Source organism: Pseudomassariella vexata, assembly GCF_002105095.1.
Source record: "Pseudomassariella vexata strain CBS 129021 chromosome Unknown BCR38scaffold_5, whole genome shotgun sequence".
Lineage (NCBI taxonomy): Eukaryota > Fungi > Ascomycota > Sordariomycetes > Amphisphaeriales > Pseudomassariaceae > Pseudomassariella > Pseudomassariella vexata.
In genome coordinates, this window is record NW_024467960.1 from 2,369,766 (window position 1) to 2,395,167 (window position 25,402).

General features: G+C 50.8%; 5 protein-coding genes across 5 annotated transcripts; 2 read left to right on the forward strand and 3 right to left on the reverse strand.

Moving 5' to 3' along the window:
* Positions 1-558: 558 nt before the first annotated feature.
* BCR38DRAFT_430360 (major facilitator superfamily domain-containing protein) lies at positions 559-3,721 on the forward strand. The gene is made up of 7 exons (XM_040860031.1): positions 559-1,076; positions 1,180-1,268; positions 1,357-1,624; positions 1,688-1,709; positions 1,762-2,289; positions 2,351-2,372; positions 2,446-3,721. The coding sequence occupies exons 1-7, from the start codon at positions 987-989 to the stop codon at positions 3,341-3,343; spliced, it is 1,917 nt and encodes a 638-aa protein (XP_040717435.1). The 5' UTR covers positions 559-986; the 3' UTR covers positions 3,344-3,721.
* Positions 3,722-8,005: 4,284 nt separating this feature from the next.
* BCR38DRAFT_484095 (uncharacterized protein) lies at positions 8,006-8,842 on the reverse strand (the record flags this gene model as incomplete). The annotated part of the gene is made up of 1 exon (XM_040863706.1): positions 8,006-8,842. The coding sequence occupies one exon, from the start codon at positions 8,840-8,842 to the stop codon at positions 8,006-8,008; it is 837 nt and encodes a 278-aa protein (XP_040717436.1).
* Positions 8,843-15,895: 7,053 nt separating this feature from the next.
* On the reverse strand, positions 15,896-18,527 carry BCR38DRAFT_430395 (Prp31 C terminal domain-containing protein). Its single transcript, XM_040860032.1, has 2 exons — positions 17,896-18,527; positions 15,896-17,798 (listed from the first exon to the last, which is right to left on the reverse strand). Exons 1-2 carry the CDS (start codon positions 18,229-18,231, stop codon positions 16,305-16,307), a joined length of 1,830 nt encoding a protein of 609 aa, XP_040717437.1. The 5' UTR covers positions 18,232-18,527; the 3' UTR covers positions 15,896-16,304.
* Positions 18,528-18,661: 134 nt separating this feature from the next.
* On the forward strand, positions 18,662-21,055 carry BCR38DRAFT_430398 (uncharacterized protein). Its single transcript, XM_040860033.1, has one exon. The coding sequence runs from the start codon at positions 18,808-18,810 to the stop codon at positions 20,842-20,844; it is 2,037 nt and encodes a 678-aa protein (XP_040717438.1). The 5' UTR covers positions 18,662-18,807; the 3' UTR covers positions 20,845-21,055.
* A 2,061-nt stretch (positions 21,056-23,116) lies between these two features.
* On the reverse strand, positions 23,117-25,267 carry BCR38DRAFT_340439 (uncharacterized protein; the record flags this gene model as incomplete). Its single annotated transcript, XM_040855791.1, has 1 exon — positions 23,117-25,267. One exon carries the CDS (start codon positions 25,265-25,267, stop codon positions 23,117-23,119), a length of 2,151 nt encoding a protein of 716 aa, XP_040717439.1.
* Positions 25,268-25,402: the final 135 nt, after the last annotated feature.

Genomic DNA, 25,402 nt, shown 5'->3' on the forward strand with positions numbered 1-25,402 from the left:
ATGGCAGAGCTCCCATTAGGTCCTGACGAAGCTAGCATCTATGAGACCCAAGAAGGTGACTAGGGCGGGTTGCAAGGCTGGACAAGGCTCAGAATGCCTCAGAGACCGACTTACTACTGAGCTAGCTCATTGACCCGAGGCCGAAGTATGTATGGCCTGCAGTCTTGGTCTGTCGATACCCGACATGTTAGTGGGATGTGACCGACAAGCAGACCGGTCTAGGTGTTGGCAAGAAGCTCCCATGCGATTCATCTTGAAACGAAGAGGTTGTCACACATGCAGGGCGGCTATCGTCAAAGTCATGTTAACCTGTGGGCTGACTTGGAGAGCTTCGCTTCAAACCAAGGCAGCTGTCGGTTTATAATCATATGCAACGAAATGGAGTAGCAGATGATAATGGAGGACTCGGGTACATTCGAGCCTATAGCTGAGCTGGCGAATGAGTATATTATCAAATGGTAGGTTTCTGCGTGCAGAAAGTTCACGCAGTGTGTCATTAAAGGTAGCAGAGCTTTTAGCAAGCGCGCCACATTCATCTAATGTCCCATGCTCCTTCCCCACAGCAGCCTAGGCTAACAACCGGCCTTCACCATGCGTTTACTCAGAATGTTTCTTCTTTATACTTATTTCTTTGCAAATCCTCGAATTTCCAAATTTTGTCGACGCAGGTTGTCTCGGTTCCGTCGTCCTTGTTCATCAGTTGTTTCGGCTGGGACATTCCTTCTCGGTTCTCGGTGCCCGAGTATTATTTCGTGCGTGTCCTAGATGTGACTCCGAATGAACGGTTCCCATCTTACGGAGTGCGACATGAACCTGCATGACTCTCAGTGACAAGACCCACTTGGACGCCTTCGGCGACGATATTAACCCCTCGATATCCCCTCGTGCTCCCCTTCGGACGTCACACCAAGTGATATACGACATCCAGCAGACAAGGGCCGGCTTGCGCCTTGAGTCCGGCTCGGCTCCCCTCCCATTCATCTCTCATGATGGACGAAGACATCGCTCCGGAAGCGCGGAGGAATCGGGGCTTTTTAGGCTTCGACAGCTCTGCCCTCTCAGCGCGAGATCGTCAGGCACGTCTAAACTAGCTACCGTCACGAATGCTTGGCAACCTTTGTTGCCACGATCAGAGAAGCGGCGTGGTTCGTGCTTGCTGACCCGTATATGTCGCTTTAGGATCGCCGTCAGTTGCGGTATGAACTCGATCTGAACACTTGGAACCTCAGAATCTGGGGAGTAGCAGCATCTGGGTTTTTTACTGACTCGTAAGACTCCATCGTATCCTGTCGCTGCTGTTCTAAAACATGATTGGCGTGTCTCACTTGAAACTTGAAAATTAACTTCCTACCTCGGATATAACCTATTCTCAACCAATGTCATCTTGACTTCTATGTCGTTCGTATATTTCCCTGGCCACAGATGGCCCGGCCTGCTCATCAACCTCTTTACCCTTTTCGGATCCGCACTGGGCCAACTTCTCTTTGGCTACCTCGCCGACTGTTATGGACGCACTCGTCTTTACGGTATCGAATTGCTACTTGTCATCGTGTCAACTATTGGCGTGGCCACGGGCAGTAGCGCTGGCTACAACAGCCTGTCATTTTTGGGCCTTTTCATTTGGGTGAGTATTATGTCATTGACGGTATCTATCAAAGCGCAACAGTGTCTAACAGCATTTTTATAGTGGCGTTTCGTAATGGGAATAGGTTTGGCAATGATCCAGAAGCCACGAACTATTTCCGTGCCAACTATATTTAGGTATTGGAGCTGAATACCCACTGAGCGCCGTCATCACGTCGGAATGGGCAAGCACGCAATCAAGAGCTACTATGCTTGGGTCGGTTTTCCTCATGCAACCCGTTGGCCAAGCCGTAGCCCAGCTCGTCGCTCTCTGGGTTATATCAGGTCGAGAAAGTGAACATCATTTGCGTGACATGCGATGCGGTATCGACACCAAGTACGACACAGAGTGTAAGCAGCTTGTTGATGGGATGTGGCGCGTTGTCATTGGCTCGGGTGCTGTACCTGCTCTGCTAGCCATCATATTCCGCTTCTTCCTATATGACTGTGGCTTATATCAACTCGAGGTCAAACACAAGCCTGGCGTTGCGTTGAGAGATATGCGGAGGCTTTACGTCTCGCAGGTAGGTGCTCGCAATAGCATCATGATGAGGAACTCCCCTGGGGCAACACAGATACGTACCGCACAACCACAGCCATCTCAGTTCTCGACGGAGGATTTGTACAACTACTTCTTCCGCGACGGCAATTGGTATTACTTAATAGGTACGACGGGCTCCCCTTTCAAATGTCCGAAGCTGCACTAGCGAGCTAACACTGAATGCAGGCACCTCGATGACGTGGCTTATGTAAGAAAACGCGCTCTAAACGATGCCTAGACTCTGTGTCTCTTTGCTCATCGTGCTAACGTCTAGTCTGTAGATTAGATGCCGGGTTCTATGGCTTCTCCTTAGACAGTCGAGCCACACTTGCAGACTTGTGGGCTTCCACAAGCCGTCCACTCGTCGATTCGAGCCTTTCTTGTTGGAATTCCTCCTTTCCAGGAGGGAATTCAACTCTCCCCAGCTGGAAGGACAAATATAACGGGCTTCCTGCCTGGCAAACGGATGCAACGAAACCTTGCAACAGTCTCTATGACGTGCTCGTAGAACAGGCGAAGCAATACCTGCTCACCGTCTCGATCAGTTCCATCGCCGGGAGCACGTGCTTCATCTTCTTTGCCAACCGCTTCCCCCGCAAGCACTGGCTTACTTCATCATTCCTCGTGCTCGCCGTCCTATTCGTCATTATTGGCGGTCTGTACTATGGCGTGGCACACACCTTTCGTGCACCGGCGATCGTGATCTTCGTTGCCATCTGCCACTTCGCCTTCAACTTTGGCGCCAACACGCTGACATTCATCATTCCAGCCGAGATATACCCAACGTGTTACCGGTGTACGTGTCATGGCATCTCGGCCGCGGCGGGGAAGCTGGGGTCCATTATGGCGCTGCTCATCGTGTACGGGATCAACGCTGGATACACGGACCCCAATCGGCAGGGGCTCGTTTTCATCCTATTCGGTTCAATCTTGGCCCTGGGGGCGATTTACTCGTGGGCCTATCTTCCACATGTGCAGAGACTTCTTCGCGACGATGACGGACGGGAAGTACTGGAGACGAAAACTCTGGAGGAACTTGGTGGAGGAAGGGAGCAAGCTAGGATTGAAGGTGAGATCATCACGGTGAGAGACAAGATGAATGAGGCCAGGCGTAGACGGAAGGAACGGCTTGGCTCTCAGGGCGTATCGCATGATCCACAGAGTCAGGCTAGGAACTAGCAACCCTGAAGTGTATCGCCAATGCCCCTATTTCCCAGCGACTGAGTCCTATGAAGACGAGGACTGCATCGCGGGATATTTCCTTGTTATCGTAGGGATTGCGTAAAGCCTGTATGTACTCCGATGATTCCAATACAAAACAGTTTTGCCAGCCGTAGCGCTTTTCATGACGCTGAAGGGTGACTGTTTAGGGTACATATTAATTTGCCATAGCCCCCAAACTATGGCTCTCATCGTACGCAATATTGTTGACCCAACCTCCACTGCTATGCGACATCGCTCCCTTGTACGCACGCAAGTTTCGTCCATCCGTCAGTATCAGTTATATATACCTGATGAATCTCCGCGATCTATGATCGTAATGACATGTGTTTACTCGTCACATGGAGACTACTAGTAGGTGTTACTAGTAACTATAGATTAGCTAAAAAAACGTAAGTAGAGGTACTGGGGATACTTGGACTATTATACAGTCAGGCTAGGAGTAGGGAAGAAGAGCGACCTGATCGTAATGGAGCGACCTGTGACGGTTGTCACGTGATTGACCTACACTGGTTTGAATAGATTGATAAGTGGTTGCAGATATCAAAGTCAGGGACTTTGGTATTGGTCTCTTTTGGTGAAGACATCTGGTACGGTGGCGTAGTGGCAAGGATTGCAACCCCTAGCACGGCGTGACACGACCCCCCCAGGAGCAGGGTAAGAGATAGAAGGGCGACAATACCTGGAGTTATCTTAAGGCCTTGAGGGAGGGCTTAATCCCATTTTATAAGGATTAGCAGCATTTTCAGCAAGATAATGCGAAGATACACCTCTCGGCGCAAGCTATGGAGTAGTTCGGCCGGCACGCTATTTCTCTAATAGACTGGCCAGCGTATTCCCCAGATCTCAACCCTATAGAGCACGTATGGGCCTGGTTAAAGAGGTATCTATCTAGGGAATGCCCTGAACTGTTTATCCTAAAAAAACTAGCTGGATATTGTAACGGGGTAAGGCCGGACATCAGGGAAATAGGTTACGGGGCTAGGGGAAAGTTTATTTTCTCTTCTTTAAGAGGCACAGAGGCAGAGTAGGACACGAGTCCCTCATCTTCACGCATCATCATCCTCATCTTCATATCATCATCTCCTTCTTATCTATATCTTCACCTTCGCTTTCCAGTCAGTTATTTAGTTATTTTAGTTATTCAGCTTATCTTTACGTTCGAGATCCTATTATCACGATACGAGTCTCAGAGGCACATCCGACCAACTCGCGCACCAGACGTGTAAGAGCTTCACTCTTATAACCAGTACCACGATCTTCGTCTGATAAGACCAACAGATCCCATCTGTTGGTACTGGAGCCGTCTGTTCAGTGTGTTAGGTGGTAGGTATATCCTACTGACCGCCTGACCCCGTTTCAATATTGAGAAATTTCAAGCTACGCTGTAGTTAGCGTGGAAGGCAGTACCGGTAGCGCTGATTAAGAAGCTATACGACACTCTAGAGCATAGGCTCCGCGCTATTGTTAAATCCCGCGGCTGGTATACAAAATATTAATCTACGGGTTATAAGCTTCGAAATGACTCTATTTTAATACCTGTAGCCTATATATTCATAGAGACATAACCATATTAAAATCCCAGTCCCCTAAAGAGCGCTGTAGTAAAAGTGGAGTGTCCCCAGACTTTTGGAGCCTGACTGTAGGAACGTCAAACATTAGCAGTAATCCCCAATGTGAGCGATTCGCACACGTAGTTTTGGTCGAGCTCTACACCAGCTGTACCTGACCAGTTAAGCACACTAACAGCGTGTAGCTTGGCCCGCAGACAACAATGACCATGTTCAGCGCCACTTAGGAGACACGCTGGTACGCCGTAGCTACAGCTGAGCTACTTCTGGCAGCTTTCTTGTGTACAACGCCTGGAGGGCCCGTCATCATCATCGCCCTCAAGACCCGATGTCATGGACCGATCTCGAACTCGTGGGGCTCAACATCACGAGATTCTTCGCTAGCATGACACTGATCAGCCTCCCGCTCAAGACCCTGAGTAACGCGCCAAAACACACATCGCTGCTTCACGATGCCGCGTGTTCTGCAAGATCCCCATGTCCACACAGATGCCTCGGGAATCTGGTGATACGGTAGAAGCGGCAATAGAATCTTTCCATGCAAGAAGTCACCCTCTGTGCTCCACGTGCGTGCTGTGGTGCTCGGGTGAGCAGCGTGCCTAGACTTCGTGTCCAGCATCTGAGAGCCTTGTGTTGCGTTATCGACAGGTCGGAGAGTTTGTCAACGGCCCGAGATCTTCAGATTCTCAATTCTGTGTGTCCTCCGCGGGATCTTGTAAAACAAAGAGGTAGTAACTGCTGGGATCGAAGCGCACAGCAGTGCCTCTGGCCAAAACGATTGACGTCATAATTTGTCCTCCACCTCAAGTCCCTTCGTCACTCGGTGAAATACACCTCACAATGACCGAGGGGACTTTTCCGCATGATAATTCATGGGTATACCTGTCAAATGTCTCGCGAACCCGAATAACCCCAGATCAATAGATAGAACGTCTAGACCCTTGTTTTCAACCTTCCGATTCGACGCTGCTATCTTTCGACCCGTTTCTCGCGATGGGACATCGTTGACCTGGTCATGGTATCGCAAGCAGCCTATTCCATCATTCTAGTGCTATCTCGACAGTTTGACAATAGCAACGAGGGATGGAATCGCCGTGATTCTGTTCTGCTCCGCGGAGCAAATTTGTCCAGGGTATTCCGATCTCTTCTCTTGGATCCCGTCTCCAGCCGGGGTAGCCGGATAGCCGGGAGGAGGGGTGGGGGAGGGTGGTTGAGGCTCGATAGGAAACCGAGGCCTGGTACTTTGGTTGTAGGGAACTGAAGATAAGTCTACGGAGGTCAACACAAATAATACCACGTCATTTCGGTACGAAGAGGAAGAAGCAGGCCTAGGTAGGTTCGTCGTGATACCTACCCTTACACATCGGAGAATATGGTGTGTCCAGTGCTGTGTGATTGGCGTGTATGCAAGCGCTTAAAGCACCACGCGCCAATCAGAAGAAAAAGGGTCTAGAGCTACTCTATCACCAGGGATCGACAGGTACAGCAAAGGAAAGAGCAATACAAGGGTCTTCGCGGATCCCAGCTCCCGACCGGAAGTGGGGAAGCAGTACCCACGGACTCGTCGGCTTGACGTACATATGAAATAAGAGAAACAAGGTTGCCAGCATGGGAAAAGGTTGGGTTCTTGGTTCCAGGCTGTTGTGGAGTGTGGCACTTCACTCTAGCAAGTCGATCATCGTGGTTATGCGGGTGCGCGATGACGTCGTGATGTTTTCAACCTTAGTTCGACTGTGGGGTAACAACTGCTGATGTGCCCACTTTAGACCAACGTTTCGGATATCAAGGCAAAAATAAAGGGGACCATGTTCGTGCCAAGAAAAGGGTCAGGTGCTGACTCTACCGAGCTACCGAGGCACGACCTTGTGCCGTCGAATTGCAAGCCGGGGCTGCCATCTAAATCAAAAGACCGATGAAGGCAGGGTAGGGTAGAGATGGGCGAAGGACGAGGAGGAGGAGGAGGAGGAGGAGGAGGAGGGAAGGATCCAAAGTTTGCGACCGTCTTGAGCTTGCATCGGAGAGCCTGATGAAGTAAAGTGTGCCGTTAAAGTGAGTGCATAGCGTGGCGATGGCATTTCCCCAAATGCCATGTCCATCATGAGTTTTTGGGGAAATCTGTCGATCATTCGGATGTTGACGTGCATGGGAAGCTTTGCTCCGGGGATGCAGCGAGGGAGAAGGGCCAAGAGTCTTAAGAGGAGAGTTTGACCAATATTAGGTTGAATAAGGTGATAATGGGAGGGTGTGGTGACCAACTTGCTATCTGACGGGAAATGGATACGAATTTATGCGGGCAGTGCTTGGTCTTAGATAACTGACTGTGCCGAGCCTGGTTCCCAGAACTGGTTACTGTCGCGAGGTGAAGCGTATCTGATGTGATAAAGGCGACGAATTGATTTTACCGAAGCACATGTGTCCATTTAATGGTGAAATCGCAAGAATCACTTAGTGCGCTTAGCCGCAAGCTTGAAGTTTTGAAGTTTTGAAATTTTGATTTTGCAATGTGATATCGATTGCCCGTGTTTTCATATGCCATCGGCCCCTAAGGGGCAGATGAGTGGTATCTGACGCCTAATTCAATGCCGTAGATATTCAAACCAAAAAATAACACCAATGTGAACAAATTTCCAGCAAACACCGTAATGTGTTCCCATCCGGTGTCCGCTGGAAGACGCCGGACCTAGTTGATAATATGCCAACTCTTGCTCATAAACGCTTTTGAGCCCCGCTCAATAAACCTGACTAATGGGCAATTCCAACGAGCCGACATGATCGGCTTTGATCGCTTGCCTCTTCGTGGCTTGTAAATGTTCACGTTCTCTCTGAGTATTTCCCGTAAATGCAAACCGCCAGTGCGCCGTCGTATGTTTAGGCCCTAAATGTCCAAAGTCTCAATTCCATGAATAATCAGATACTGTCGTATATGTTGCCGTAAGTCTGAGTGTGGTGATGGTGAAAGGTCATTATCCCCCACAAGTCATTATTCCTGAGAGGGAGACTTTCGTCAGGGATGAAAAAAATTGGAGCGGGAGGATCTACAACAGAAGCGTCAGGATTCGCCCTCTTGACAAGCAATTGCTGCCAGTGCATCAAGACCGCTGCTGCTCGTCCTCCCCGCAACAGGTCGACTCATGAGAGGCATATTGAGCCCGCGCATATCCCATGCGCCTCCTGGCGATGGCAGCTGGGTCGCGTCATGTGGGTATTGTTCCACATCCCACATCTGCACATCCTGCGACATTTGGCTACTGTGAGAGGTGGTTGATCTTGAAGACACAGAGCCACGTTTTACGGAGGTGCTGTGAGAGTGCTTGGATGAGGCCTTGGATGACGCTGAAGACCTCGACTTGTCCTTGAAGTGAGTTTCCAAATGTTGCTTCATGTTGTCTGCCCGGGTGAACTTTTTGTGGCAAGCTGGGTACGAGCATTGGACGGCCTTCTCAGCGGTGTGTATCTTGGAGTGCCGTGACGCATGACCCGATGTGGTGAAGGTCTTTTCACAGCCATGGCTGTCGCGGTACCGGCATGGATATCTCTTGCCTGTCCGTTCAGGTGCCGATGATCCATTCGAACTCTCGTCCTCGTAGGAATTGGACCGGCTTCCTACGTAGGCAGGACGCTTGATTGTAGCTTGCTGGTCTGATAGGTAGTCTTCATAGGGGCCACGATTCGCATAGTCGTAGACCGTCGGCGTGATGGGGGATGCAGGGTCGTAGCTTGTATTCGAGTCGTATGAATCTGACCTGAGCAGCTCGGGAGTGGTAGGGTAAGGTGAACCGTCCCGTGCCGATGGATAATGGCTTGTAGTCCGGAAGGTCAACGGCTGTGAGAACGACTCATCATTCAGCAAGGAGACCTGACGGCCTGTTGCATCTCTGGCTTGCATGTTTCAAAGTGGATTGACGAGGCAAATTCTGGTGAGTTGAGATGTAGCAATCGCATTCAAGCCTCAGCTGAATATATGGTCTCCGTGTATTCAGTTACAGACTGAACGCTGAATTACCGCAATGCAGGCCACACTCGGTTGCCCTGAATAGACGCTACTACGAGATGATGGAAGCGAGTTCACAAAATTGATCTTGTTTGGCCGCCGAATCGTACGATAAGTGATGGAGTGTCCGAGACGAATAAATATGAACAGACGGATACGCGAGGCCACTGGGGTCTGAGTGTGGTTGGTGGCAAGACTCGGCCACACGGTGGTGAAGAAAATTTGGAAACTTCGTAAGTAAACACAATAATTGCATCTGAGCTCACGAAGTGAAAGTGCGAAGTGAGCGCCGGTGGTTTTAAACGAAAACATGGGAAAGCATGAATCCCATGAGTTTTTGCTCGCCCGCAAGGCTCAAGGGCCCCACTTGTGCCCATCAGGGTGGACTCGGTGCACATCTCCAAGCCTCAAGGGACGACACTGGGTGACTAGGGTCACGGTTGCCAGGGTTCAAGGGTGCTAGTGGGAACAAGAAAAAACAGGAGCGGGGCAGGTAGCAGCCACAGGGTTCGACGTGTACTCACCAAAGTACCCTGAAAGTACCGCATGGCGCTATTGAAAGTCATGGGCCCCGCATGTCCCGCATTCTCGGAACTGAGAAACTCACGATTTCGACCACGGTGGACTGACCACGCGGCGAGCATCGAATGTATGATCTTGTCAACTATGAACATGCCACCATGTTTTCAATAGTACATTAGGAGAAGAAGAACTCCTCGGCCCTAATCACTCTTTATTATCGATGACGCGAACCATCAGCCTCAGCTGACGGCTGCACTTGAATACCGTTGCCGTAGTCTCGATATCCATACTGCCCACTCGCAGGTCTAGTCAAGCCGAGGACGGAGCACGTATCCAGATCTCGGTCTCTTCTCCTATGTATGTCGGGTAGATCAACAGTAACAATTGAGGAACCGTGGCAACACTGTCGTCCATAAGACCATACATATTGAAGAAACCAATTTATGAACTTCAACCCCTTAAGAGAATATATACTAATCCACCTGTTGGAGCTAACTCCGAAGTTGATATGTGGTAATTCATAATCAGAAACCGCAACTTCGTAACCTATGAACATTTGAAGTATTCTACAGATATACGCTCCTTTACCTGAATCGAAACTTGTTAATTGTAATACTAATACATTAATTAAGACACAAAGATGCAATATTCGTGTTATATCGGTCGTATTAAGCACACCTCCATGTAAACACAGATCGATACGAGAGGCCGTCAAACTATCCCCGAACGGTAGTCTCCTGTTGCATCATGACAAGCCCTAGTTGCGGTGAGTATTCGTCTTTGATATCGGCAGTATGCTCAGGATAGTAGGCTGATGCCGTTGAGTTGAATGGCTCAACTCCCCAGCACGCAACTCGCGTTAGCTGCCTCGTGCTGCTAATTTCACGACGACGTACGTGGCAGCTAGGGGGTTGTGTACAAGCTGATCCCGAATATCTTGGGTCCGCAAGCTTCGTGGCTGAAGGTAGCCCAAATGTAAAACATTAAAGAATAGTCCCTGACACCCACTGAGCCGTGTATGATATAAACTGCTTGTTTGGACCAGACTGCCGATGCCTGGCCATATCGCAACCTCCCAACGGGGAGAGGGGGCCAAAGTTTAGCATGCAAGCCTCGATAAGAGTGATGGCACACTCCAAGCACTACGCACTACTACGCGACTGGCACCCACTCCATGTGAAGATTCATCTAGACCAACGGTTGTAAGGTGCATTTCCGGATTCTTGGGACTCTAGCTAGCCTCGATGATGAATAGCCGGGAAGAGCCCTGCTCGCCGGGAGAAAAACCTACTGTCTTCTGTGCAGTACAGCTAGGAAATGTGCACAGCACACACCTTGTGATGTGTCCTGTTCATGTGGACGGACATAACGGCCAGGTCTCGCAACCACGATAAGGTGCAGATGTTCAACGCATGGCTGCCAAGGCATGGCTGCGATCGCCAGAATGAAGGGTCTGGATTGGGTTGGGTGAAGTGGATGGTGTGTACTTGAGATCGGCTTGGGAACGACTTGAAGCGACAAGCGCCAGACATGGCATTCTGGATGCCGCTTTTCAGAATTCCATGATCACTCATCTCGATCTGGCGTCAATCGTTGGCTCTCCGAGATGGGTATGTCTGTGTAGCTCTTTCCATCGATTGTGCTAAGGCGCGAGACTGTTCATTTATCCACCTGCGTAGTGGATTGCGAATGACGGTATAGAAGAGACCGCCTATTCCAGTCTGGTGGGAGTCCATATGTCATCGACTTGAATTGGATTGGAAAATGGCCGTGGCCCTGGCAACAATGCGGTCCGATACCTGAAGCTACTCGGGTGAAGCTTTGGGGTACAAATGCGATACCTGGAGACGACAACCATGGAGGCCGACTCTTGCACCGTTGCTATGATGTCATAGTGACAAGTGGGTCTGCTGGCGGTACGAGGAGAGACGAGGGACGAGAGACGGGGGGACGAGGGATCGCTAAAAGACCCTGCGTGGAACACGCGCTCCAGAGAGAGAAAAGTTTCGAAGCCCTCGAGTGATGGAAAGGGCGCTGCATCGAGATTTGTTCTAGATTTGGGGTGCCGATCGAGGAAAGTGCGGTTCAATCGAGATTTTAAAGCTCTGCCCTGGTCCCTCCGTCGGTTTGAAAACAAGGGGTTTGTGCCAGTTCGACTAGTTGGGGGTCGGTTGCAGCAGAGGCGCTTGACGTTGTGGCACGCAGCTAGAGCTTATAGTGGCGTTGCGTCTCCATATGTGTGTTGATCGATCACTGATCATTGATCGTTTGACCATTCCGCAACAGGGCTGTCCACGCTGTGGAAGACGAGGCCTTTTCCTTCGCTTTAGGGTCTTGAGGCAGCGATCAGCCATTCCTTTGCTGAAGCTGGGTTTCCCAAGGGTCCAGGGTCCTTACTAAACTCTAAACGGTCCTTAAGTAAGCTTGGTCAGCAAAATCCAAGGCAACCGCAAACGTTGAGAGAGAGCTACTCACGTCCAGACATCTAACCGCATTGACCACTTTTTTGCATGCACCCCCATTTCGCAGGGAATTTCTACGCCTCAACAACACGTCTCCCAATTTACCTCGCAATTGCTCCCTATCTACGTACAAAATGGCTAATCCAGTGGAGGATAGTCTGGACAATTTTGAGCAGCGAATCGAACGCGCTAAAGAGCTTGTCCGTCAGGGCTCTTCCCAGGCCGTAGCAGCTCATCGGTACGATATCAAGGGGACTACACTGTCCTACCGTATCCGTCACGGTAATTCGCATCGCGACGCGGCCTCCAGGCAACAAAAGTTGACTCCGGAGCAAGAGGAGGTCATCGTGAACTGGATCCTACACGAAGAAGTGTGTGGACGGGCTCCTAGCAAGCGTTATGTGGCCGACTTCGCTGCCGAAATCCTCCTTGCTGTGACGAGGCAGAGGCACTGCAAGTTCGAATCAGGGGCGCGACATCAGTCTATCTCTGTTGACGAATACTTAAATGAAGAAGAGAAAAGAAAAGATATAAGTGCAAGTGCCCTTTCCTACATTATAAGGAAAAGGGCAGCGCGTACAGGTGGGACACCCATACTAGGGTGTCCCTGTGTTCGTCCAGGGGCCCAGGGGCCAGGCATCGTGACCGGCGTCACACTTGCTCAAGGGGATAACAATACACTCGGCCAACACTGGGTGGATCACTTCGTTAGCCGCCATCCACAGATACGTACCAAAATTGGGCGCGTCGTAGATGCTAGCCGAGTTAGAGCGTCCGATTCGAACAAGATCCGAGACTTCTACACCCTCCTCGAACGCTTACGTACGAAGTATAATATGGATGATACAGGTGTCCAAGAGGGGGAATCTGGGCATGGTACGGTTATTGGGACATCTAATTCACGCCGGGTACGCGTATCAAAGTCGGACGCTTCGTCGTGGTGCTCCTGGTTAGCGTACATTTCGCATACCCGACGGGGTACACCTGTCTGCGTATTTTCCGGCAAGAGAGTCCAAGCACAGTGGTTACCAGACCAAAATATCCCTGAGTGGGAATACACCGCGACGAGTAAGGGCTGGAGTAATAAAGTTATCGCAAATAGGTGGTTAGATCAGGTTTTTCTCCCCGAGACGAAGCCTAGGGGTACCGAATGGCGACTCCTATCCTCGACGGCCACCAGACACATATTCATGCCGAATTTATGTGGAAAGCCTACTCGAATAGAGTCGCCGTGCTATATTTACCCTCACACTGCAGTGACGATCTCCAGCCGTGCGATGTCGGGCCGTTCTCACCTTTGAAGACCTACTACCGCCAAGAACTCAGGGCTTACGCTTCCTACAAGGCTACAGCCCCAATTTACAAGCAACGTATGTTAGAAGCATATCTACGTGCCTCGGAGAGAGCCTTTACTACGGAAAATATTAAATCTGGCTGGCGGAAGACTGGTATATGGCCCCTAGGCTCCGGAGGATCACAAGATACGTCGACTAGTCCTTCGGAGCCTAGGGGCCATATACCAGTCTTCCGCCTCATATATCACACCTTTAGTTGCTTTTACTCCTCAGAAAGCGCAGCAACTATCTAGCCAACTACAGTCGATAGAGAAAGCCGAGGGCGGGATATCTCGTAAGATTCGTACCCTAGTAGGCAAGGCGGGCAAGGCCCTTACACTCCAGGCCGCCGAGAATGCCAAATTACGTATCGAAAACGAGCAACTATATAGAGAACTCGATAAATACGCTCCAGATATACGCTAGCCCGTCGAGCCAGACCCGAATAAAGTATTCGTTAACTTATCAGCGATCCGAACAGCCCAGGACAAGCGAAATAAGCGAATACAGCCTATTTCACCGGATAAGCAGTTAGAAATTGATACTTTTCTCAAAGGAAGGAAGGGTTTCTCCTAAAAAGAGGGCTCGTAAGAATATATCTAAGTCTTCGGACACTTAAATTAAATATGTTCTGTGTATAAATAATATGGACGAAGTATTTAGGTTGATTCAGTTAGACCCTGCAAAATGGGGGTGCATGCAAAGAGGTGGTCAATGCGGTTAGACGGTCAGACCACCATTTCAGCGCTTGTGCTTGTTTATCATATGCTTTCGTGCTTATCGTCAACGTTGCTGGCGATTGTCAGATTGCTGAGGGGATTGTAGCCGTGAACCGTGTGTCAAAAGATTCGCCGTGCCCAAGTCTACCGGGCGAAGCAATCAAACATTCTGCACTGGGTGGGAAGAAAAGACTCGACACAATCGCCGATTCGATTGAAATCGTCGATTTGAGGCGACACGTCTGCTCGCTTCGGGTTCTCCCAAGCATTAAAGTGCTGCTTCCGAAGCCCCACCCCCCACCGGCGGCAACTCGCGCGACCACGTCAATTAACCTCAGTCCAATCAGCCGCTTGGCAGACCTGGAGAGGAGAGAAATAACGGCGTAATAAACCTTATTGCTTAAGTGTGATTGCAAATAGAAGAATCTCCGATTCCAGTGTATAAAATCGATGGAAATGGTGCAGCCTGGGCAGCAGAATGATCTGACACTTTCGTTGTATTGCACCGTTCAAGTTATTTCCTTACTTGGATAATAATCCAAATTTGTTCCTTGGGAATAAGGGACTTAAGTGGCATTGGCAGGTAACGTGGCCAGCTGATACTATCCAAAAACCCTGCACGGCGTGCTTGACGATCTCCCGTTGTTTAGAATGGACGCCACAAGAACAGCTAGTTAAAAGCCTGATTATAGACCGCCTGTCAGTCATTATATTCTGCAGATGTCTTTGGGGAGCTAGTAGGGTTTTGCAGGAAATTCGAATTCTTCTCAACTAGCTCCACGTAAGCACGTATAGAGCGTGCCCGGCAGTTGCAATTTGAGCTTTGGAAGCAACTCCTGGATGCCTCGGAAACCACTGGAGCTTCCAGCATTGCAAATTACCACGGGTCGTAGCGGAGTATTCGGCTCGAATCATCCTATGTAACTATCCTTTATTTGTATCCTTTACTCGCAAATCAAAATTAAACGAATGAAATCAGAAACTACAGTGGATTTGAAATCAATCCCATCCACTTTCCGAATATGAAGAAATGTTCATTTGTCGCGTGTATGTGTGACCCCGGAAGTTGGTTCCAAGCCACTTCATATGCCGCATTTTCTGATGTTTCGAACTTGGCTGAAGCGGTCAAAACAGAGTTCGGTAGATATGGACGGGAAGAATCGCGGAAGCACGATGGAATGGTCTGGATTAACACTATCAATGCCATTTTCAGGGGGACTGTAGTGTGCCTGATGGGAACTAGTGTGGTAATGCGATGAAATGGGGTATTATTCTAGCCTACCGAGGTACTTCCACACTATCACTTTCCGTCTACAGTCGTCCATATTAGGTGAATAACAGATCTCTATTCGACATTGATAGTATGCACTACTGTAAGGCCAAATTGCCGTGTCTCCATACAGCTAAACTCTATCCCCATATCACTTGTACCATTCGGCCCTGTTCCCAGAGCTCCAAACCACTGCCGAGCCACCGTGACTTCTAGCCGAGCTCTCTAGCTGAATGAGAGTCCTGATAACCAACGACCAACAACACGCCTAGTCGAAACCACCAAACTCAATTGGCAACAACTGCAGAGCGGCAGTCAACTTTTTCGCAACGAACTGTCTTCACTTTCGGGTACATCAGAGAAACGTGTCTTCCCCACAGAAGTGACATCCAAACAACCGCAAAGCCAAACCTACTCGAGGAGGGCTGAACCTGGTACGGTAGTCCTGTGGCGAATGAATCTGTATGAACGTGTAGGTTTTCCCAGCCTTTTATCGGCAGGTACTACCTGTCGAAGCGATAATTCATGGCATTGTTGAATTCTCCCATGGTAGGAAATATGGAATATTGGCCAGCTTTCGCCAGCCAAGTTAAAAAAAAGGTGGCCTCAGTCGCAACGATGGTAAAGGCACTGCGCTGATTGCGATGGTGATTGCTCGAAGGTATCACCAGAATATGTATTTTGATTCTATCTACAATAAAATACCAATATGCGATAAGACAACATTCGATTTTTTAGGTTGGCACTCGTTGAGCTCCGTGCTGCCGCGGCCTCCGAACAAATGGCATGCTGTTGCGAAGATACTGCAGGCACTTTGCATTATGCTTGCATGTAGCCCACATACCGATAACGCCGGATGGACTTCCCCATAACGCGGACATAGCTAAACGTAGCTTACCATTCGTGCATAATGATGCGATAAGATTTTTCATCGAAAATGCTTCCTTCGAGCCAAGGTCCCTAAAATGCCAATACTGGGTACGCTACAGTCCCCTGTTGGCGTAGAAAACCTTGGTCCCTTTGGTCCGTATTGCCTTCGTACAGGAACCCTTATCGCGTGGCAGGCAATGGAGGGGGTGCCATCTTAGCGCCAGTATCGACCCTTTTCGTGGGAGGTTGACCCGAGCCGTTGCTCGACCCGCTAACTTGAGTGAACGTGCCTCCCTTGAACCATCGGTCTTCCTCGGCTTTGCGTTTGCGATTGAGTTCGGCCTGTACCTTTGGGTCGACGAGTTCGAGACCCTGAACGGGCGTGAAGGCCAAGGACGACGCCGTCCCTGCGCCTGCGCCTCCGCCGATAGTTGAGCCTACCCCAGACGTCCGGATACCTTTGCCGCGAAGATCAATATTGGAGGCCGATTGACCGAACCCTCGCAATGATGAAGCTGCGCCGCCCATGGTAGTACCTCCTCCCCATCCCTTGTGCTTCTGACCGAGCTTGGCACGTGTCCGGTTATCGATTTGAATATTGCGGATTCGACCATCGTTGCCCTGTCCAATCATGCCCATTCCAGCAGTTGATTCGCCCGTACCATAACCTACCTCCTTCTCCTCTTTTCCAAAGGCCATGCGATTCTGAGCCTTTCTCATGTCCGTCATCGCGGTTGCCTCCTTAGCTTTGCGAGCTCGCCGGCCACCTCGTTTTCGGGACGGTTTGTCATCGGGGGCAGGGAGTGCCCGTTGTCCCTTGTTTGGAGGAGGCTCAGTGATCTTGTCGAGCCGTTGGAGACATTGACTTCGGATCTCTTCACCGTAGGATCCATCCGGGCTCATGTGGCCCGTATCTGCTCGGGCAGCTAGAACAAGCTTTGCTGCTACGATTTTCATGGCCTTTTTCTTCAAGTCAGTTGGGATGCCACGGATAAGGGGCGAGTGGTAGAGGTATCCTTGTTGGCGGATGGAGGTGTTGGTCGCCATGGCCGAATTGGCCTGTTTCTTCGAGCCCCAAGCCGAAATGTTACAAGCCGGCGTTCTGGATAGAGGGGTTAATCCACCAGCATAGTTGATCAGCTGAGCTGCCGTGAGTGATCCCACAATAGTTGTCAAATTTGGAGCGAAGACGTTCATTCGGGATTGAACGTATTCCGTGAGCGTCTTCTTGGCCCGATCCATCTTCACAACCATGAGACACGCGCGCAATATACGGTCCAGCTCTTCCTGACTTAGCTCTTGACCTTTTGTCGTCGTTGCTTCGACTGTGACGACCATCAAGGATGGGCCGTCAATGACTGATTTCAGGGACTCGCCCAAGGCATTATCCGTTGAGTTCTGCAGCGACTTGATGCTATCAGAGTCCATGGGTCCATTGCCGAGAATTGCTACAACCTTGCTGTAATCAATGGGGTTCTGAATCAAGACCTCGAGCTCCGGAAAGCGAGCCGAATAATGATCTCGAATGAACTTGTGCACCTTCATGATCTCACCATCGATCTGGGTGGAGAGAGTGTTAGATTCGGTGAGAATTTTGTACTCAGGATTGTCCTCTATGTTTCCGATGTTGTTCATATGAGGCGCAAGGGGTTGCGAGTGGTAGCGTTCGATATCCTGTAAACCCGAAACCAACGCGTCAGGGCTATGTCCAATAACAGGAGATGTAAACGCTTTATCATGACTTATTTGTTACAAGAAAGTGGCAACTGACCTTGAGTAGCGGCTCCAACCTGTCCATAACGGTGGTGACTTTGCGAATGTCCTTAACACCGCCCAACTGCATCTTTTCGATCTTGGCCTTGGCTTCTTCTTCGTCCTCCATGGGGTCGATTGAGGTGGTGTTCATACCGCCCATCTCCTCATCCTCCTCAGGCTCCTCTTCCTCATCACCATCGAGTATCATATCGCCATCTTCGTGACTGGCATCGTGTTTGGGTGGTCCTACATCTGGGCCTTCGGCGTTGAGACCAAGATCATTCTGCTCGTCGCCATTTTCGGACCCCGAGTCCTCGAAGTCCTGGAGGAGCTCGTCTGCGAGAGTAGACATTGCCCACTGGTCGATGAGACTTGACGGTCAAAAAAACAAGTGATACCACAGGCCACACTCACTTGTGCTGTTGACTCGGTGCTTCCAAATCGATACTCTTTTGCGCTCGTCTTCGCCCCAGTGCAGCACTAAATTGCCGAGGAACGTCGCTCATGTAGGTGGTCCTTTTCACCCAATAGAGACGCGATGATTTCAAAGTTATTATCTGCAGGTAGACACTGGAAAGGTTTTGCTTCGTTGTTTCGTTCTTTGACACGGCGCAGGACGTGAATAAGTGAATAATAAAATAAGAAGTCGTGAGCATACAGATACAGTGCCACCCTTGACATCGGTTGCAGATTGCGACGGAAAGCGGAGTCACTTTTATCCGGAAGACCAAATTTCCAGCCAGCGTGACTTCCCCATTGGCTAGCCTAGCTTCAGCTTCCCAAGTTGTCAACACTATTTTTCAACTGCAGCCAACCTACTTCGTTCTTCGAGACACTCATAGCTTCGAGCTGTCTTCCTCATCACTATCTCACCTCGGTCGTTCACTGCCAGTCTCTCTCACGCAAGGATCGACTCAGTACCGCCAACATGGAATCATCACGCGGCCCTCCGCGGGTCAAGAACAAGGCGGCCGCGCCTGTTCAGATCTCGGCCGAACAGCTTCTTCGCGAGGCTGTAGATCGCCAAGAGACGTCTCTGCAGGCACCAACGCAACGCTTTGCTGATTTGGAGGAATTGCATGAGTTTCAGGGGAGGAAGCGCAAGGAGTTCGAAGACTATGTGCGCCGCAACCGCGTCAACATGAACAACTGGATGCGCTATGCACAATGGGAATTGGAACAGAAAGAATACAAGCGGGCACGGTCTATTTTCGAGCGAGCTCTCGACGTTGACTCGACTTCGGTTGTGCTATGGATCCGCTACATCGAGTCCGAGATGAAGAGTAGGAACATAGCCCACGCACGCAACCTCCTCGACCGTGCCGTTTCCATCCTGCCGAGAGTGGACAAGCTCTGGTACAAATATGTCTACATGGAGGAGATGCTGGGAAACATTCCCGGCACACGTCAGGTCTTTGAGAGGTGGGTGGAGTGGAGGCCAGATGAGGCTGCCTGGAGTGCCTACATCAAACTCGAGAAGCGGTATGGCGAATTTCAAAGAGCTCGTGAGATCTTTGAACGTTTCACCATCATTCATCCCGAACCCAGGAATTGGATTAAATGGGCTAAATTCGAAGAAGAATTCGGTACTAGCGACTTGGTCAGAGAAGTATTCGGCGCTGCTGTCGAGGCACTGGGCGACGAGTTTGTTGATGAAAGACTGTTCATTGCCTATGCTAGGTTCGAGGCCAAGCTTAAGGAGTACGAACGAGCTCGGGCTATATACAAATATGCCCTCGACCGCCTCCCGCGGTCCAAGTCCATGCTGCTACACAAGGCATATACTACTTTCGAGAAACAATTTGGTGATAGGGAGGGTGTTGAGGACGTGGTCTTGTCGAAACGAAGAAGGCTATACGAGGATCAAGTAAAGGAGAACCCGAAGAATTACGACATATGGTTCGATTACGCACGCTTGGAAGAGACGTCAAGCGATATAGACCGAGTCAGGGATGTGTACGAAAGAGCAGTTGCGCAGATCCCTCCCACTCAAGAAAAAAGACATTGGCGACGGTACATTTACTTGTGGGTATTTTATGCTATATGGGAGGAGATGGAAGCCAAGGATATCGACAGGGCCCGTCAGATTTACAAGTTGTGCCTGAACTTGATACCACATAAAAAGTTTACGTTCGCCAAAATATGGCTGATGAAGGCACACTTCGAGATTCGGCAGGGCGAGCTGACCGCTGCGCGCAAAACATTGGGCCAGGCGATCGGCATGTGTCCCAAGGACAAGCTCTTCAAGGGCTATATTGAGCTGGAGATGAAGCTGTATGAGTTCGTACGATGCCGTACGCTATTCGAAAAGCACATCGAATGGAACCCTGCAAATTGCCAGACATGGATCAAGTTTGCGGAACTCGAACAGAGCCTTGATGACTTGGAAAGGGCGCGGGCAATTTATGAATTTGCAATCGGCCAGGAAGTCCTGGACATGCCGGAGTTGTTGTGGAAAGCATATATCGACTTCGAGGAGGGCGAGGGCGAATACGACAAGACGCGAAATCTATACGAAAGGCTGCTGGAGAAGACGGACCACGTCAAGGTGTGGATCAGTTACGCACACTTTGAGCTCAATGAGCCCGACGAGGTCGAAGAGACTGCAAATGGAGATTCTGGAGAGCAACCCAAGAGTGAAGCGGCCAAGGACCGGGCAAGGAGGGTATTCGAGCGTGCTCACAACAGCATGAAGGAGAGGGATCTTAAGGAAGAGAGAGTATCTTTACTGAATTCTTGGTTGGCATTCGAGCGTGCATACGGGTCCACAGAGGACGTTGAAAAGCTGCGCAAGCAGATGCCGCGGAAGACGAAGCGCAGGCGCAAACTGGAAGATGACACTTTCGAGGAGTACATCGACTACGTATTCCCGGCTGACGACGAGCAGAAGCAGGATCTCTCGAATATGCTCGCCATGGCCCAGGCCTGGAAGCAAGGTGGCGGGAATGTCGGAGGGACGAGTTGAGCCGAAGAAGTCGTGCTACCACAACCAGTGTAGAATACATTCAAATCGATGTAACAATAGAAGGCGACCCGCCATACATGTAATTAGCGGCCATTACGATATCCAAAGGTTATGGGAGCCGTTGTTTCATCCAAGCGACTGACGGCATTATGACTAAAATGTATGCCAACGTCCAATTTGAGACAAAAAAGACTTTTTGGAGTCAAACTAGGGGATTGTCATTCTGCCGCCGGGGTCAAAGGCAAACGACTTTAACACAGGGAGGGCGAAGGATCGACCAAAAATGCCTTTGCCAAGCCGGGGGGAGCCACGCTGTGGCAGCAACGGCAAACCTCCGGCGGAGCCCCAACAGGCTTGGAACATCCGACAACGAGAGGACATCGGCTGCCGGGGGAAAGGCTAGACAAGACCTCGTTGCTTCTGTCAAAGACGTCAACTTTCGACGACACCCTTCCACTTCTGCCCACACACGGCACATTGATTGATCACATACTACGCATCCTACCTGTGTTAATTAGTTCACTCTTAGTAGCATGGTCTCTTCCGGGCAAGGCGGTCAAGGACTTGGACACCCAAGCAGAGGCCTCGGAGCCCGAAATCGCGACATGTTACTAATGTAGTTAGTTACTGGGGCGCTGAAGCATGATGGTGTCATGGCAGTGTCCCGCATACGCGGTGCTAGTCTACTAATCAATGCGTGGGATGGGGAGTGGTGGTTGAGTGCCAGATCCTACTTTCTGGATCGGATCGGGATCACCAAGTCCTTAAACACACCCTCGTTCACAGTGATCAGTCAGCAATGAATGCATCAGTGTGCAAGGTCAAACGTACATAGACTTCCCGCCCGACTCGCAAGTCTACTTTACTTTACCGGAGCCATGCAGGAGCCAAAATGACGATATTGTAGATATAACAGAACGAATAACCTCAATTGGCCTACACATTGGGAAATGAAAAAGCTAGTAGGAAAATAAAGAAATCGTGACATTCATATCATCCATCCCATTGAGAAACCACACCCTCCCTCATTCCGCTCAATCCGACTGATCCAACATCTCCTTCTTTGCTCGTCTCTCATCCCGCATTACATCTCCCACTCATCCCCATTTCGGCACAAATCCCCGCATGCCCCACACAACGTTATCGGATCAGTATATAATTCGTATACTCAAACTTCTCTTCCCCTTGTGGATTTGCAACAGCCATAACGGTGCGGGGCTACTGCTCCTTTTCATACTGGTCTGCTCACCGTATCTTGCTACCACCGCCCTACCCGACTCAAATCTCCAAAAAAAGAGGCCCATGACAATAGACCACGCCAAAAGAAATCATTAGCTCAAAATCCATGATCCATGTACCGTTCTTATTCTAGATTCCCCGTCTTCAGTGTAGTGTAAACACCCGCCTCATTCCCTCCGATCGGGGTCCAACCCTGGGCACGTACACTAGATTGTAGTCGGCGCCGTTGGCCTGGCGTCGTAATTCACTTCGATGGGTTCTCCACGTCGTCAACCGTCATGTGCCACTATGACCCCAAACATGAATGGATGGATCGGCATGGTACGCTCGCGGTACGCGTTAGCGGTTCGCGCGCCGGATCCTGTACTCGGCTTATGTCTGTCATGTGTCTATCCGTGACACAGAGGACATCCGAGTGGGATCGGATTGTATTGGGTCGTTATACCCGACGCACGTCCACTAACACGGGCCGAACGAACCATGTCCCTGCTTGCATACCAGCATTGGATTACGCCGTCAGGGATCGGCGACACATCAACGGTTAATTTAGTGGTGATGGCGGCGGCGGCGGTGCCCGTCTGTCACAACCCAAAATATATCAGTGAGAAAATTCTAGTATAGACAAGTTATGAATTCATGTGTAGTGCTTGTGTACGGGGATTTAAAGAAAGAAGGAAAAGAAAGTGATTTCTCTGCTCCTATCTGAAGTTGACAGGCGCGGGAGAAAGTCAACTCAAGGAGGCAACGCAAGAGGCCCGGCGTGAAGCGTCTTTTCGTCTTCGTCAGCTAAACTTGAGCAATCAAGTTCGCTTTGAAAGACCAGTAATTCCAAAACATCGTATTGCGCCATATTGACATTTCTTTCAAACTGTATTCTTTTTGCTCTTCCATCGTAAGACGTCGATCGTGCAGGCCATGCCGGGATATGAAGTTTGTGTTTTATTTTGGCAGATGCCGATTGTAGTCGGACCAAAGCTTAGCTGATATGACAACGGGCGTTCATACGTAATGGAATACATATGACTGGGCATCCTCATCTCCTGTCGTCATGCCCAATAGGAGGTGCAGGCAAAGACGAGTATGGATTCCCGTCTGAATAGCGGGGCCCGTCGTCATATCTCCTGTTCCGAGGCGGAGCTGAGGAAGACCAGTTGTCAGCCCGTGACCTTCCATAATGATCGTCGTTTGCCCGCTTCAGCCGTTCCATGCGGCGTTCATGCCGCCTTTGCTTTTCTTCTTTGAAATTCTTGACCTCATGGGACATCTCCCGTGCTTCTTGCATTTCGGAGATGGCGCCCTTGATGCCCAGTGCTGCAATACCAACCGAGGCCGCGTCCTGCAAGAGGGCTTTGGACTTCAGCTTCTTGGCCTCGGCGGGGCTCAGACGACCCTCCTTCACTGCCTTGTGTCTTGCGTTGCGCTTCTCCATGCTAGAGTATACATTGTGTGCTGCGTGAATGGTGGCTACCGTCGCAAGTCCCGATGTTAAAATCTGCTTACCTCTCATCTTCTTTGCCGCCTTCTCATCCTTGTCCGAGTCGCCTAGGTCACTGCTTGACGCTGACGACGATCGGCCCCCGCGTTGTCGAGATCTGCTGCGGCGTGAAGACTTGCCCCCTACAATTGACCGATCATCTTCGTAGTACTCGTCCCCTCCGCCACGCCCACCTCTCATGTAACCGCGAGAAGTGTAATCGTCCTCATGTCTGTCGTCTGGGCTTCTCGTGCGACGACTTCGCCGGGTGGTGCGAGTCTCCTCGACGTAGTCATCCCGGTCATCCGCGGGGCCGCTACCAATCCCGATTTTAGCCAGGCTGCGGCGGGCACCATCGACTACGCTACGACTGCGGCTGCGCTGACGCCGACGAGGTGACTCATCTCGACTGTCATACGAGTCAAAGCTGCTTCGGCGGCCTCGCGAGTCGTCTCGCTTGTTTTCCAACAGCTTCTTTGCACCAAGGGCACCCAGACCGGCCGTGGCCAGAGCTGCCAGTCCGCCGGCACCACCAGTCTCGGAGCGGGCACGAGAACGAGATCGACTTCTACCCGTCGCGCGGTCTTCCTCAATGTCTTTCCTGGGACCATTCAGCAGGCGGTTGCCTGCAAGACCGCCGATGACGGATTCTAGCAGATGGTGCTTGCTGTCCTTGGAAGGATCACGGGCAGCATCAATAGTGGCGGCACCTGCAGCAGCAGTGAGGACGCGCTTCATTTTCTCGCCCTTCCAACCACCAGGTTCTTTAGCCACACGGAAGGCTTCCGCGGCGCCCGCCACGAGGGAGGCCTTGGCAGCCTTTTGCATTCGGTTGGCACCATCGTCGCCGCGTGATTTCCGCGAGTCTGGGCTGCCGCGGCGGCTCCTTGTTTCGGATCGGTAGTCATCATAGTCACCGTGCCTACTCTTCTCGCTACCGCTGCCACCGGTCAGGGCCTTGATGGCGCTGCCAAGACCAGCGGCGGATAGAGCGTTCTCAAGAAATGACTTGTTGCCCTTGTGGCTTTTGGGATCGTCTTCCTCGTCCGAATAGTACTCTGCCATGCGGCCGTCGCGTCCCTTGTGAACGATATACGTAGACTTTTTGTCCTCCTTGCCCTTTTGCTTGTTATACATCTCGGCTCCTTGGTAGCCGGCGAATGCCCCAGCGGCTCCGAGAGCGGCGGTCGCGGCCAAGTTTCGGTTGGGCTCAACTCTACCCTCCTCCTTGGCCTCTCGCCAATCCCAAACCTCCTTAGCGCCAGCAGCCAGAACACCACCGACGACAGCGGCGATGATCTTCTCCTGTTGGTTCAGGACTCGCTTGCGGGTTCGCTCTTCCTCCTCATAGTAGATGCTGCCGGCTTTTCTTGAAGAGCGATGGTCGCGATGGCTCTCTCTTACCGACCTGCTGTCGTAGTCGCGGCGTTGGTCGTAGTACTCGTCATAGTAGCCAGGCTCTGCAGACCGGGCTCGTCGGATGTCCCTGCTGGCATACCCTGGGGGCGGGAAATCGCGGCGGACTTCTTCGATTGACAAGTCGCTGTCTTCGCGCGCACGAGGAACTAACTCATTTCGGGCGGGCCTCTGATAAGTCTCCTGGGTTTCAACGTAGCGAGGCTCCCGCTCTCGAGTCTCCCGCCGTTCCTCTCGATAGTACCGCCGTGCATGCTCACGCGGCGGAGCATCGTATGGATCGTAGGCCGACATGGATACTGCCTAGAAAAGTGCGTATTCCGGAAAATGTAGTAATCAGTGTTTTGGTGTTGAACGATTGAAATTGTTGATTTTTCTTCAATCTGTGTGTGAATTTTGAAGGATGACGCCGATGCGATGACGGCTGTT